Source organism: Fusarium graminearum, chromosome 4, assembly GCF_000240135.3.
Source record: "Fusarium graminearum PH-1 chromosome 4, whole genome shotgun sequence".
NCBI lineage: Eukaryota > Fungi > Ascomycota > Sordariomycetes > Hypocreales > Nectriaceae > Fusarium > Fusarium graminearum.
Genome location: NC_026477.1, coordinates 718,600 through 731,028, shown reverse-complemented (window position 1 = coordinate 731,028; position 12,429 = coordinate 718,600). Strand labels below are relative to the sequence as shown.

Genomic DNA, 12,429 nt, shown 5'->3' with positions numbered 1-12,429 from the left:
AATGCTGTTCGCTCTATGTTGCAGTATACTAATATAAATCGAGCGCTTTTCGATCCGTCGCAAGAACCAGGGTATCAGACAGTATAAGCGAAAGGGTAAAAAGACATTCTACCATGCTAAGAAATTGAAACCTAATGGCCGAGAGAACTCCGGTTTTTGTCCCAAACAACTTTTCCACACAACAAATACATAGATAGATAGCTGATTCACAATTCCAATTTGGTATCAACAGGTTGCCAACAATAAAAACAGCAGCAAAATACAAATGCAAAGATAATGAATAAACATGAGTGAGGTTTTGGTAGGCTAATAATGCCATCGAGAATGGCCATGGGTTTCTCAGTCGTGTACATGCTGGCGTGCATGGACTGATCCATCGTCTCCACGACAATGTACTGTTGATAAGAGCAAAAGGCCACAGGGGTATCTGATTGCAGAAGAGAGGGACCATTGCCAAAGCAAGTGCTGAGAACGGGAATGAAAGCATGTCTGCAACAGAAGGATACAAGCTTGACCACCGCTAACAAAAAGCACCATGCACGCAAAAGGATCCAACGCAAGCAACAAATAACGCAGCCAAACGATAAAAGAGAAATGAAGCAAGACAGAATTACAAATTGCAATAAATTCGTCGGTTGCCCAACAGATGCGTCTTAGAGTTCCACCCGCTAGTCTGCAAATCCAAATCCAAACTGAAAACCTGAACCGCTGTAAAATTATATAGTAGGTACCCATAGATTGCAAAATGTAAACGCAAGCTTGCAAAATCTCAACGAATATGGCAGCTTCAAGGTCTGCGGTGCGTATCTCTTGTTGCCCAGCCAGTCTCCTGTGCTCGAGGCTGGACTGGAACCCACTGTCCCGTTCGCATATCCTGCTCCTGCACACCTGATCCAGGAGGAGGACCAAGGGATCGACCATCCATTGCTCTCAATGGCGGCAGCCTCTCGCTATTGGCTGAGGATGCTGCCGATGATGGTCGTGATGGTCCACCATAACCTGGCATCGGCATCGGTGGCAATTGGCTGGGAGATGCGCTTGGGTGTCCGCTCGTGACGCTCGCAGGAGAATACGGAGGCAATGAGTACTCGGGATGATCGTCGGTTCGACGGCGCTGGCTTGGCCTCTCGTTTGACATTCCTTCACCGCCATAACCCATATGCCCCGAGACCATGGACCCAGTCTCTGCGTACGAGTTGCTCACTGAAAATGTAGGACTTGGGGGTCCTGCAGCAAGACCACTTATTGATGGTGTTTGCCCAACAATGTCCCGTAAGCGATTGCGGTCGTCGCGATAAAAGTCCCGCTGTTGCGTCAACTCTTCGATTCTGATTTCCATCAATCGTCTTTCATCCCGAAGCTCTTGCAATTGTTTTGAGTTTTCCTCCTGCATAATCTTCTTCTTCCTCCGGTGTCTCGTCGAAGCCACTGCATTTCGTTGTCTCTTCTCGTCTGCCTTTTTAGACGCATGAGAAAAGTCCATATGAACAGGTATAGGTGTTTCGTTTCCAGGAAGTGTCATAAAGGCTTGTTGTCCTTCGACACCAAAGAGAGATCCACCCGTGCCTTGTCTTCGTAGTGTTTCCGACCACAGCGTGTTATTTTCGTTTTGAGGCCCGGGACTGGGGAATGGCCGACCACCTTGCATATTAGGAGAATATGACGTTTGATGATGTACCGTAGGTGGTTGCTGGCGGCTTGTCATGTGGTTTGGCGGCAAACCAGAGTGAGGAGCTTGAAGTCCAGGAGAAGACATCGGTCCCTGAGAATGCAACCTACCAGAGTCCGACATTGTTGAGGGAGGACCAGCTGGCATACCAGAAAGATGGTGAATATTAGGGTAGTGAGATCTGGTGTCTTCGGCTGCCATCTCCTCGTAGGGTCGTTTGCCATGTAAGGAGGAAGGTTGGCGGCCGTCTGATTCGCGAGACGGGACATGGCTGACACTTATGGCTCGTGAATGCTGTGTCGGGCTGGCTCTTTGTCTTGTATTGCCGACTGAAGGAAAAGGATATCCTGTTATAGGTGAGTTGCGTCCTGAGGTAGGGGCCCCAACAGGTGTCATTGACCCTACAGGTGTACCTGGAAGGGATATCGATGCGTTTTGCCCGTGCGGGAAAGACCTTGTTGTATGGAAGGGGCTGTGTATCGAGCCGGGTGTTTGGGGATGCATTGCAGAGTCCGAAGGACGAGCTGCTGGGTGCATAGGACCGTTGCCTCCAGAAGCCGATGGCCGAGGCTCTAAAGGGTTGAGGATGTTGTGGACGCCCAGGGTCTTTTGAGGGACCTGCTGCATCCGTTCCTCGCCATTGGAGTATGGGGTATTGCTCCCATCATGGCGTAAATCGCGATCACCAAGATGTGCGTGCCGAGTCGAGGTGGGTGAAACTAGAGCTTCTCCCATGGGGGACCTCGAAGAGCGGCCTGGCGCATGTTGAGATGCAGGCTCAGTGTGTGACATTGAGGGACCGCTTGTGCTCACCTGGCCACGAGGGCCAGTGCATGGATCTTGCTCGAACTTAGCTATGGATGGTAGTTTATTATCCTGGGTAGCAGTCGCTTTCGCTTGAGGGAAGTCTCGGCAAGGCCAGGTTGGTGTCGACGGTGTCAGTGGTGAGTTGGGAGATGCACCTGTCGAGTCTGTCGCGGCAGAACCAGGTCTGCTAAGGGAAGTTTGCGCCTGCGACCACAGGCTTGTCGGTGGAATAGCCAGATTGACTATGGTTCCTGCGGACTAGATGGGAAGATAACCCAAACAGTCCTGGCTAGAAATAAAAGGGTTGAATGATAGACCAGTCAAGTCGTGCTGACTGCGACCGAAACAACGATCTTGGTCTTTATAACCAAAAGATTGGAATAACTCGCGAGTTTCACCGTATTACCGATTGATGAGCAGAAACTAGTGTTCCAACTAGGATGTGATCAAACAAATCAGAGTGCGAGGTTCAGGACAATTATTATCTCTGAAGCTCAAGCGAACCCAGCAGCACGCAACTTTAGCTCAATCTGAGAGAAATTGAGAATGAAGCTGGGACACGAAAGTGTGGCCGTGAAAGAAGACTGACGGCAGGGATATATGAACGAATGTGCAGGCCAGCTAGCAAATCATAGACTTGAAAAGCAAGCTTCCACTCTGAATGGCTAATAATGCGTGGCTATGATGAAGCCAAGTTCTCAAGCAATCTTTCCGCCTCACAACTCAATTACTGGCTCTGCTGTGCTTGGGGTCCCACGTCACTTTCGTTGAAGAGGGATCTCTCGGCTTGTTGAGATGTAGTACAAAGAGCTGGAAGGTGCAGACAGCAATTGGTGGCTTTGGTTCGGGTGGGAAGGCTGATAGGAAGTTGTATAGCCTAGTACCAAAAGGTGTCAATGAGGTGAGGAGGGAGAAGAGTGACAAGATGAAAGAAGAGCAAGAAGTGCCAGGCACAGGAACGGTCTGGTGATGTAAGATGTATGGTCGGCACCACCAACGAGAAAATATCTAGAAGCGAGTCTGTCGTGGATGGGGCGACTGCCACACTGTGTGGTATTCTTTATTTGCTCTGGTACGAACATGCGAGCCTTGAGCTGGCCCTGGTAGTACGGCGACCTGCCCTTATCAAGCCCCAGAGCTGGCCTGGTCTTCTCAAGGTCGAAATTCCACAGTAACCTTTAGCGAAAGAAGCCGTGGTTAGTTCTGAAGCTAAGCTGGGGTTGAGAGCTAGGACCCAACAACGAACAAGCTCTTGGTTGAAGTGATGAGATGAATGGGTCATAGTGCCGGGGAGCGTTTTGGGCCAGGGGTTGTGAAGACTTAACATGCAGACTGCATGTACGGATACAAGCCAAGTCACTGAGATACCCCTGCTCTGTAAACTTTGCAGCTAAGTCCACAGCAAGGCTTAGATGACTGGGGTGTACTAACGGGGAGCTGCCGGTAGCTTCGCCATTCACGACAAATTTTCCCCTTGGCTTCTCTTTGCTTTATGCGGTCAGTGTGCTTCCCATACAAACATCTTTTCTGACTTGTGTTGCCCCTATTCAACACAACAGCAAGCACTCGACAACCCAGCATGCAGTTCAAATTTTAGTCGCCACGGAAGCAACAGGTGGAAGGGGACGCATGCGAGGCCACCAGGTCCGCAAAGAAGCAGGCCTCAGTCAACAAAGTTGTGGGATGCCTTGCAGCGTATCCTAAAGCTAAACTAAGCTCGACACCGCCCATCATTTAACTAGCTTAGAAGCTGGCGGGCTGGCGGGCTAGTACCCAGGCATCCGGAGACTAAGGGAAGCTAGAGCGGTCAACGGGAATGCCATGTGTACGTATCCGCTGTAATATGTACGGCAGCCGTGGGCACGGTTGTACCACGATCAGTTCAATGCATCGCTCCCGCGCAAGATCAAGCGCGGCCCGTCTCGCCCAAGCCCAAGCGTCATACAGTACGTTCAGTACGTATCTCACTCACTATCTTTTCGATCGAGTTGCAGATGCGAGTGCAGATGCTAACAAACGCACCGGCCGTTCAGTGAACGACGGGAGCGCAAGGATTTCCGTTGTAGGCGCTTACGGTCTGAGAGAGACGCGAGGTGGGCCGGGTCGTTGAATCTGGTGTAAGTGAGTGAAAGAAAACAACATTCGCCAAGCCAGAGACAGAGGCGGTAACGCAAATCCAAAAAAGCAACAATAAACGGTTTGAAGGAAAAGAGAAAAGAGACGACAAGCAAGCTGCCCATACCGCTATGCTTAGCTGGGTACCTCTAGCGCTGTACCTATACTTCAGAACGTGGGAGAGCTGAGATGGCACAAAGAAACAAAAGATCGTCGTGGTGCCCCGTGTCCGTGGTTTTGGGTGGTGCGGACCTTGGTCTAGCTGATCCTGGCTAGTCGGAGCAAGGTCTTGCTTGCTTGTTCCTCGAGCGCCGGTTGATTGCGTACTAATTACCTGGTGTTGATATGGTTTCTTTTCTTTTTTCTTATTCTCTCTTTCGCCAGCAACAATATGAACTGGTTCGTGCATAGTTCGCGCTGACGTGGGAAAGGGTTGTATGCCTCGAGCAGACCACCAATTCGAATCCTGCTTACAAGCAGTTTGTTGCAATGCTGTGTCGTTCATGATGACATGGCATTGCATTTGGAGTTGCCCACCAAAAGCGGGAAAACCAGGGCCATGAATCCGCATGAGACAAGACAGCACTCACTTGCATTGTCTTGCCCCGAAGGTGGGTGGGTGAGACCCCAAAAGAGACGTTGGAAACCAAGTAGGGATAGGTAGGGCAGGGCTGCAGGATGAGGAAGGACAGAGTTTCTCTATACTTACCCCTAGAGTGGGTGCGGCATTCTAAGCCATGAGTGAGGTTCCATCGATGTTGATCGTGGTGATGATTGAGGATTGACACTCTGCAGGACAAGGAGGCGGGAATAATAGGGAAGGAACTGTCTGATTGACGCAGATTCTGCAATGGCAGGTGCCTTCCATGAGATATTTACCTACTAGGCAGTCACCGAAAAGAGTACCTACTCCCCAGGCAAGAGCCTGCAGTCAACAGGCAGGAGATATCAAAATGTGCCGCATTTCGAATTCCAGCACCACCCACTCATCAATGCCCAATTTCATCAAGACGGTACATCTAAAAGTCGAATAATACTACTATCGTCAGACCTCAATCTTGTTGGCACCCTGGTCGACCCTTTGACTTTTCTTAAGACCAAACTTCCACACAATTCGCGCCACGACACGCCACGCACGCGGAAGGGATCTGACTTACCCGTTGTCGCCCATTCATAATCCCACGATAACTACTGCTAGCTCTCAATTGCTGGCATCGCCAAGACTGGTCTATATACCCACGAGTTCCGCTCAAAGAAAATTTATCTACGTGCTTGGGCATCGCAATCACCCCATCGAAGCTTCATACATTCGAAAAGCTCCTCTCCAACTTCAGCTGCCAACAGAAAAAAAAAAGAAAAAAAAGAAAAGAAAAAAAAAAGTGGCATTAATCTATGGTTGTTTGCTATGTCTTGGTTCTCGATCTTAGTTTCCGCCAAAACCCCTGGAGCGGTGATATACGGTACCTCGACCGAGGGGTGTGGGTGCATCGGACGACAGCAACTCTGACGGGTGATGGTGAATTGCATGACCAGGGGCCTCTACCGGGGAAGGGCCCTAGTTACCTGGTTAAGAGCTGCAAGGCCCACCTGCGGGCATGCAGCCATCCATGACAGTTGTCTCTAGTGAGGAGACCAATCTGCATTGCGTCGATGCCGGGTCTGTGACTGGCACACTGACTGGTACAAGCGCCTGTACCGGGGAAGTGGTTGGAGGCTAGCAAGCTTTCACACGATCAAACGCGACATTGCGTACCTGTCGATAATGTCACGCGCAGAGCATGCAGACCAGATCCTGCTGGACTATCTGTTAGGTATATCACTACCCGTCACTTATGGCATGCTCTTTCAGCACTGCCGCGGCGAACAAACTTACGGATCGTCGCATGAGCCTTGAACCAACGGCCATAGACCGAGCCATCAGGGTTTTCCCGTCATGTCGAGGTCATAATGAACAAAAATGAACAAAGGCAAACGATCAAAATTGTCGTCATGGCGTTTCTAATCTTAGATTAGCAATGTGCGGCCGCTTTTGAGAGTCCAAGGATGATGTGACAGCTGTTAATGGACGGTTTATCATAAGTCTCACAGGAAATGAACTCGCGATAAAAGCGAAATGAGGTGGACCAAAGCCACCAATATCTTCAACAACGGGTGGCTTGAACCGTTATCACATCACGCCGTGCCGCAATTGTCTTATTTAACGACACGTTGCGGCGCTCAACACCACGGGACGGGGCGTTGTTAGCATTGAGTCGACGCAATGAGCCTAGGTGTTTCCCGAAAGTAAATGACCCGGCGTGTTTCCTCAAGTTGGCCATTTGGTGTTTCATTAAACCCCAGGTGCGCAATCTCAAGCATAACCATGATGCTGATGGCGGAGGGGCTCCGGATTTCGGATTCGATATCATGTCTCGTCCTCAATCTTTCTAATTTCAGAGACTGACAAAGACAATCAAACAAGAAATGAATTTACGTGGCGGTCTCGGCAGTGTGGGTGTAGGGTTACAGATGATCCTACGTCTTTTGGGGATTTGACAACTCCAGTACAGTTACATTTATGCCAACACTTACACCACGTTTATGCTCGTGTTGAGTCTTTTTGCACTACGCCTGCATAGGGTTTACCAGGGCAAAAAGGGCAATTCAAACTACGAGGCTGAAACAAGTTGCCGTGATGCTGCTGGGGTCATGTTCTTTTGCTTTTCTTTTTACCCTTCTCTTTCAGCTCGAAATAGCTGTCAATTATGCAGTGAGTTAAGACCGCCCATGCTATATTGTCCCCATCGTTTGACCGGGCCGTCCCTAGTTGTCGAAATTTTATTGGATTTACTCATCATACCAGCGCATTTTGGAAAGCTAATATCGCAGTCTTAATTAGATCCATATTATAATTTAGCCGCTGCTGACGAACTTGGTGCTGTCAAGAAGCTCGATGGTGTTGTCCTCGCTTTCGCTGTCGCGTCACGTCACCTACATCAATGGCACTATAACCCTACACTCGAACGTGGCCTTGCATATCTGCTGGGAGTCAAAGTCACTTGCGTGGACAAGGGTGTACACAAAGACGATCAAAGAGCTGTCGCGTTATGGCCTACAAAATTCGGCTCAGCCTCGACAGTTGGCCCCCGGCTAGTAGTGATGATCATGGGTCTCGACGGCTCCCGTGACCATGAGCGGTCAGGGAAAGCACTCAAGGGTCTGAGCCAGGTAAAACACGGCCGACCACCTAATCAACGGGCATCTGTAACTATGGCATGCATTGCGTCCTGCAACTAATTTACCCTGCCATGCCTCTTGTTGTGGTGGTCCGGGATGTGCTGGCAGTGTGGTATTTCCTGAAAGCTTTCAGCCCACAATATCAATTAGTCACAGTTACGGAGCCGAGGCCTAAGCACTCTAGACCCTTCGTGGAGAAGTGCAGCTTGGGCCTGGTTCATGCAGGAGCACATTACTGCATCTACACGTACATACGGATACATACGACATGCAGCTGCAGCAGCACAGCACTGATGCATCGATGCAACCATGGACCAACGGCTGACATGGGCGCCTCAAAACTAGTGAATGCAGCAACCGTGTTGGTCGACACCTGTCACCCAACGGTGCCGTGTCCGCTTCACCCTTTCCAGACAGTGCAGCATCACTGCTGCCACAAGGTAGAGCGGTGTGGGTGTATGTGTGTCTCTTTGCATGCGTTTCGACCGGTCAAGACATGTGTGGGAACTGCGGGTTGAGCTGTCTTTTGATGCGTTGTCCATCCGCGCTCCAGTTCATTGCCATGAAGGTGGTGTTGCTGCCCGATGACGACCTAATGATTAATGGCTAAAGAAACAGCTCGAAAGGTTCAACACTCAATCCCATGTTGCTGAACTGAGGTTTTTTTGCAGTCATGCCTCACGACCCCTCCTAGTAGACAAACCATGGTCAACTGGAAAGAGAAGCATAATTGATGGCCAGATTGTCGGGAGGCAGCATTTACCTTGACGAATCGCGACCCACCCCACGATCTGATAAAGCTGAGAATAGTCTCATGACCATGAGGATGAGTCTCGGTGTTTGTCTTGGGAAAGTTCGAGATTGAGCAACCCAAGAAAGAACGCACGTGGGGGCCTAGCCAAATGATCGTCCCCCACGCAGTGAGGTTACAATGTCGCTTGTGGGCGGTCATTCATACGTAGTACGTATTACCGACTGGCAAACAGAGGCAGGTCATGGCTTCATCATACAGTACAAGGTCTCTTTCGCCATGATGGACATTCTTTTGATATATGTATAAGCGCGGCAATGTCAGCCATGTCAGATGCTAGACACAAACTGGCGTCTAAATGCGCAAACCATGCGTGCGTACTGCAGCCGTGGACAAGACCCAACGTACACACGGCACAAGCGCGCAAAGAGATTGCGCACAAGACATTTCGAGTGCGGGCCATCCAATTACATGCCTTGCGGTACTTAGTTGGACCCGACAGTTTGGGCCACTGCTTCACAAGGCAAGATCGACTGTTACAGCTTGTTGGTCAGAGAGCGCCACAGCAAGCCAACATGATGGTCGGACCACTTGGATGGCCACAATCTCAGTGACATTCCCTTGCGTCACTACACCAGGGGAAAATATGAAGCAAGCAATTACATTAGAGGATCACAAAGAATGCAGTACTACGTCTCCGATATTTTACGTATGTCGCTCAGATCAGGCCATGTGCGGCCATGAAGATCCGGGTTGTAGGCCCGGCGGCCCCGATAATCGGATCGGAGCATGCTGCTATCATCTCCGGACCGAACCGGCCAAGTTGGTCAACCGTGAATTTAGCCATCATTGATACTGCAATTATCCATTATGTCTTCTTCCTGGTTCCATGCCTTTATAGTATTCCCTCACTTTGAATCTACGGCTGAGCACTTGATGCTGTCTTTTGCAGCAAAGCTCCCCACTCTCAAGTTCTGTCTGTCTGGAACCCCCGCCTGTTTCCCCTCATAGTCCATATCATAAATCCCAACCCCGCTATTTACCATAGCTATTTGCATAGATTTCCGCGCTCTTTCACTTCAAACATATACCTGTATCACTGAATAACACCAGGCTCATACTCAGTATTACCGCAATGGGCGCCGACATTCAGCAATGGACGATAGAGAAGCCCTGGCTTGAGACGCATTGTCTCTTGGGTGAAGGGCCTTTCTACGAGAAATCTGTCGACACTTTGCGCTTTGTCGACATTCGCAACAAGCGATTACATTACGTCAAGGTTACCGAAGGCCCTTCGTCTCTCAAGACCGTTCAGTTGGATGTGTGTCCTACTGTTACAGCCAACATTGCCGGCGTCGACCCACAGGAGCGAATTGCACTGGGCGTCAAGTATGGACTGGCGATCTTTGATGTGAAGAAGGAGACATATGAGCTCATCCAACCATTCGAGGAGCCGGCGAATGAGCGTCTGCGTAGCAACGACGGCGGCGTGGACCCTCTCGGCCGATTCTGGCTTGGAACCATGACTGATTTTGGTCTTGGACCCTTTAAGCCTGAAGGTACGCTACTTACACTGATATCCTTGTCTACAGTTTCTGATATGATAATCCAGGAGCGGTTTATCTCATGGATTCCAAGTCACGGGAGGTGAAGCTTCCTGATATGACGATTCCCAACACGCCAGGGTGGTCTCCAGACGGAAAAACACTATACATCACGCATTCAAGCGCCAGGGAAGTCTTTGCTTTCGACTTTGATACTGAATCCGGAGAGATCTCCAACAAGCGTGTCTTCTATACGCATAACGGCTCAGGTGAGCCGGACGGTTTCCGTGTAGATGTGGACGGCTTCATTTGGCATGCCGTCTACGGAGAGGGACGCGTGATTCGGATCGACCCTAAGACGGCTGAGATTGTAGGCGAGGTCAAAGTGCCGACAAAGAACACAACTTGTGTACAATTCGTCGGTACTGAACTCGTCATCACAACCGCTGCGGATGACGAGGGCGAGGGAACAAGTCGCGAGTATGGTGGACATGTGTTCAAGGTTGACGTTGGCATCCAGGGTCTCGAGCTTCACGAGTTCAAGCTATGAGTGAGTTGAGCTAGACAAAGGCCGTCGCTTGTGTCGACTCGACTATGCGCGCTGAGCAGCAAAAGCACAGACCTCGCCAAAGTTGAAGTTTGTCATTGAGTCTTGGAGGCTTGGATAACAATCATAATTGCCCAATCAAGTTGATTGCCCCCAACTTCTCTTGTTCTCTTGTTCTCTTTCCCTTCTTTGTGTTGACAGGGTCTGAGCTAGGCCCGAAACCCCTGGGGCGGACCATGCCCCGTCGGCTGGGTCGTTCCACGATACCTTGTTTGTTTGCTTGGATGCTACACAGTGTTTGCCTGCCACACGCCATGCTCGTGTTTGTCCACAATCCATGGAGCACATCCGAGTCATCTTGACACCTCTTGGCCACAGCTTGAGACATTGTTGTCTCCCATGGTCTTGGAACTCCCAGCAAAGCGTCTAGAGCATCACCTGAACAGCGAGTTCTCCTAAACCACTTCAACTGCCGACCACGGTCCACAAACTTCCACAAGCGTGTCTCTTACCGACGCGCTTGTCAAATACATGACTCATGCTCATATTCTAACATCACAGGCTTGCTCGCTCGTAGACTACACCGCTGTCAAAAGCCTTGACCGCTCTCGAAATCTAGCGCCTTTCTTGATCGGAACTTTTCTTCAAAGTCGCCTGCTGTTACGTGCATAAGAACGCTATACTCGATGGCTCATACTATAACAGGCAAGGGACCCCCCCCCCCCCTGGTGACCGGTACAGATGCAAGTTTGAGAATTCGATGCTAGTCCTGTGTCTGTGCCTTTGACGGCTGCATTCATACCGAGTGAGAGTGCATTGCATGAGGCTGGGTTTTTCGTTTCCCGGCTCCTTTAGAGGAAGGCAGAACAACGAATGGTGTTTTCACCGACACGTCAAACCTCAGGATCCCTTTTTTCACACCGCTTCAATTGAAACTGGACCCCTAGAATATTTAGTCGCTGGAATATTTTGGCACTGACACATGTGGGAATACCTTCACCATACAGCTGTTTCCCCTACTTTTTACCCTGTCTGCTTGTTCATATGACGAACATCGCTTCACCCCTACCTACCTCAAAGTGAGATCATATTGCTTTTCCCGACATTTCGTGTAGGCCCCTAGTTGGCCAAACAAGCAACAACCCATCTTGAAACACCCTCGTCAAAAAGAGAGCACGTCGATCCAGTTCTGGGTTACACCCTGTTCGCCTCACTTATACCACAGCAACAGTGGTTCACTTTTGTCCCCTAGGGGTTCTCATAATCACGTCAGGAATAATTAATGATGAACCACGCCAGCCCTACATGCATACACTACGTAGTACTATAAAACTCAAAGCCCGAGAAGAGAAGCAACGAGAAAAAAAAGACAAGGGCCCCTTTATCACCTCCCACCCCCCTTGTCACCGCTTCTCAAACCAAACTAAAGGAATTCCTTCTTTTCTTTTCTTCCAGCCACCCCCTGGATCCCAAACCTGGCGTAAGGTCTGGCAAACCGGGGAAGAGGGGATGCTGCAGTAGGGCCCGGGGGTGTTTCGACCGGGAAGCCGTGGAATCGTCCCCGTTGGCTGATTGATAATGACCTTGACAGGAAGGTCTCGCTACGTTCGCTGACGTTGGACTGACTGCCATCCGCTAAGCTATCCCGGGCCGTTGAACGTGTCGAGAACAAGAAAGCATCTCGTGGGAGCAGCAGGGTAGTTGCATATCTACACAACACTATTATACAACACCATGATATGGCGGTTTCATATACATACAAACCTTCAATGCAATTTGT

At 50.0% G+C, this 12,429-nt stretch overlaps 5 protein-coding genes across 5 annotated transcripts; 4 read left to right on the top strand and 1 right to left on the bottom strand.

The window, feature by feature from the left end:
• Positions 1–787: 787 nt before the first annotated feature.
• Positions 788–2,461, bottom strand: FGSG_06651 (uncharacterized protein; the record flags this gene model as incomplete). Its single annotated transcript, XM_011327977.1, has 1 exon — positions 788–2,461. The coding sequence occupies one exon, from the start codon at positions 2,459–2,461 to the stop codon at positions 788–790; it is 1,674 nt and encodes a 557-aa protein (XP_011326279.1).
• Positions 2,462–4,055: 1,594 nt separating this feature from the next.
• On the top strand, positions 4,056–4,988 carry FGSG_12958 (uncharacterized protein). Its single transcript, XM_011327976.1, has 2 exons — positions 4,056–4,431; positions 4,510–4,988. The coding sequence occupies exons 1-2, from the start codon at positions 4,293–4,295 to the stop codon at positions 4,584–4,586; spliced, it is 216 nt and encodes a 71-aa protein (XP_011326278.1). The 5' UTR covers positions 4,056–4,292; the 3' UTR covers positions 4,587–4,988.
• A 2,277-nt stretch (positions 4,989–7,265) lies between these two features.
• Positions 7,266–7,867, top strand: FGSG_06650 (uncharacterized protein; the record flags this gene model as incomplete). Its single annotated transcript, XM_011327975.1, has 2 exons — positions 7,266–7,340; positions 7,517–7,867. The coding sequence occupies 2 exons, from the start codon at positions 7,266–7,268 to the stop codon at positions 7,865–7,867; spliced, it is 426 nt and encodes a 141-aa protein (XP_011326277.1).
• A 1,049-nt stretch (positions 7,868–8,916) lies between these two features.
• FGSG_12957 (uncharacterized protein) lies at positions 8,917–9,411 on the top strand (the record flags this gene model as incomplete). Its single annotated transcript, XM_011327974.1, has 1 exon — positions 8,917–9,411. The coding sequence occupies one exon, from the start codon at positions 8,917–8,919 to the stop codon at positions 9,409–9,411; it is 495 nt and encodes a 164-aa protein (XP_011326276.1).
• Positions 9,412–9,693: 282 nt separating this feature from the next.
• On the top strand, positions 9,694–10,652 carry FGSG_06649 (uncharacterized protein; the record flags this gene model as incomplete). Its single annotated transcript, XM_011327973.1, has 2 exons — positions 9,694–10,117; positions 10,171–10,652. The coding sequence occupies 2 exons, from the start codon at positions 9,694–9,696 to the stop codon at positions 10,650–10,652; spliced, it is 906 nt and encodes a 301-aa protein (XP_011326275.1).
• Positions 10,653–12,429: the final 1,777 nt, after the last annotated feature.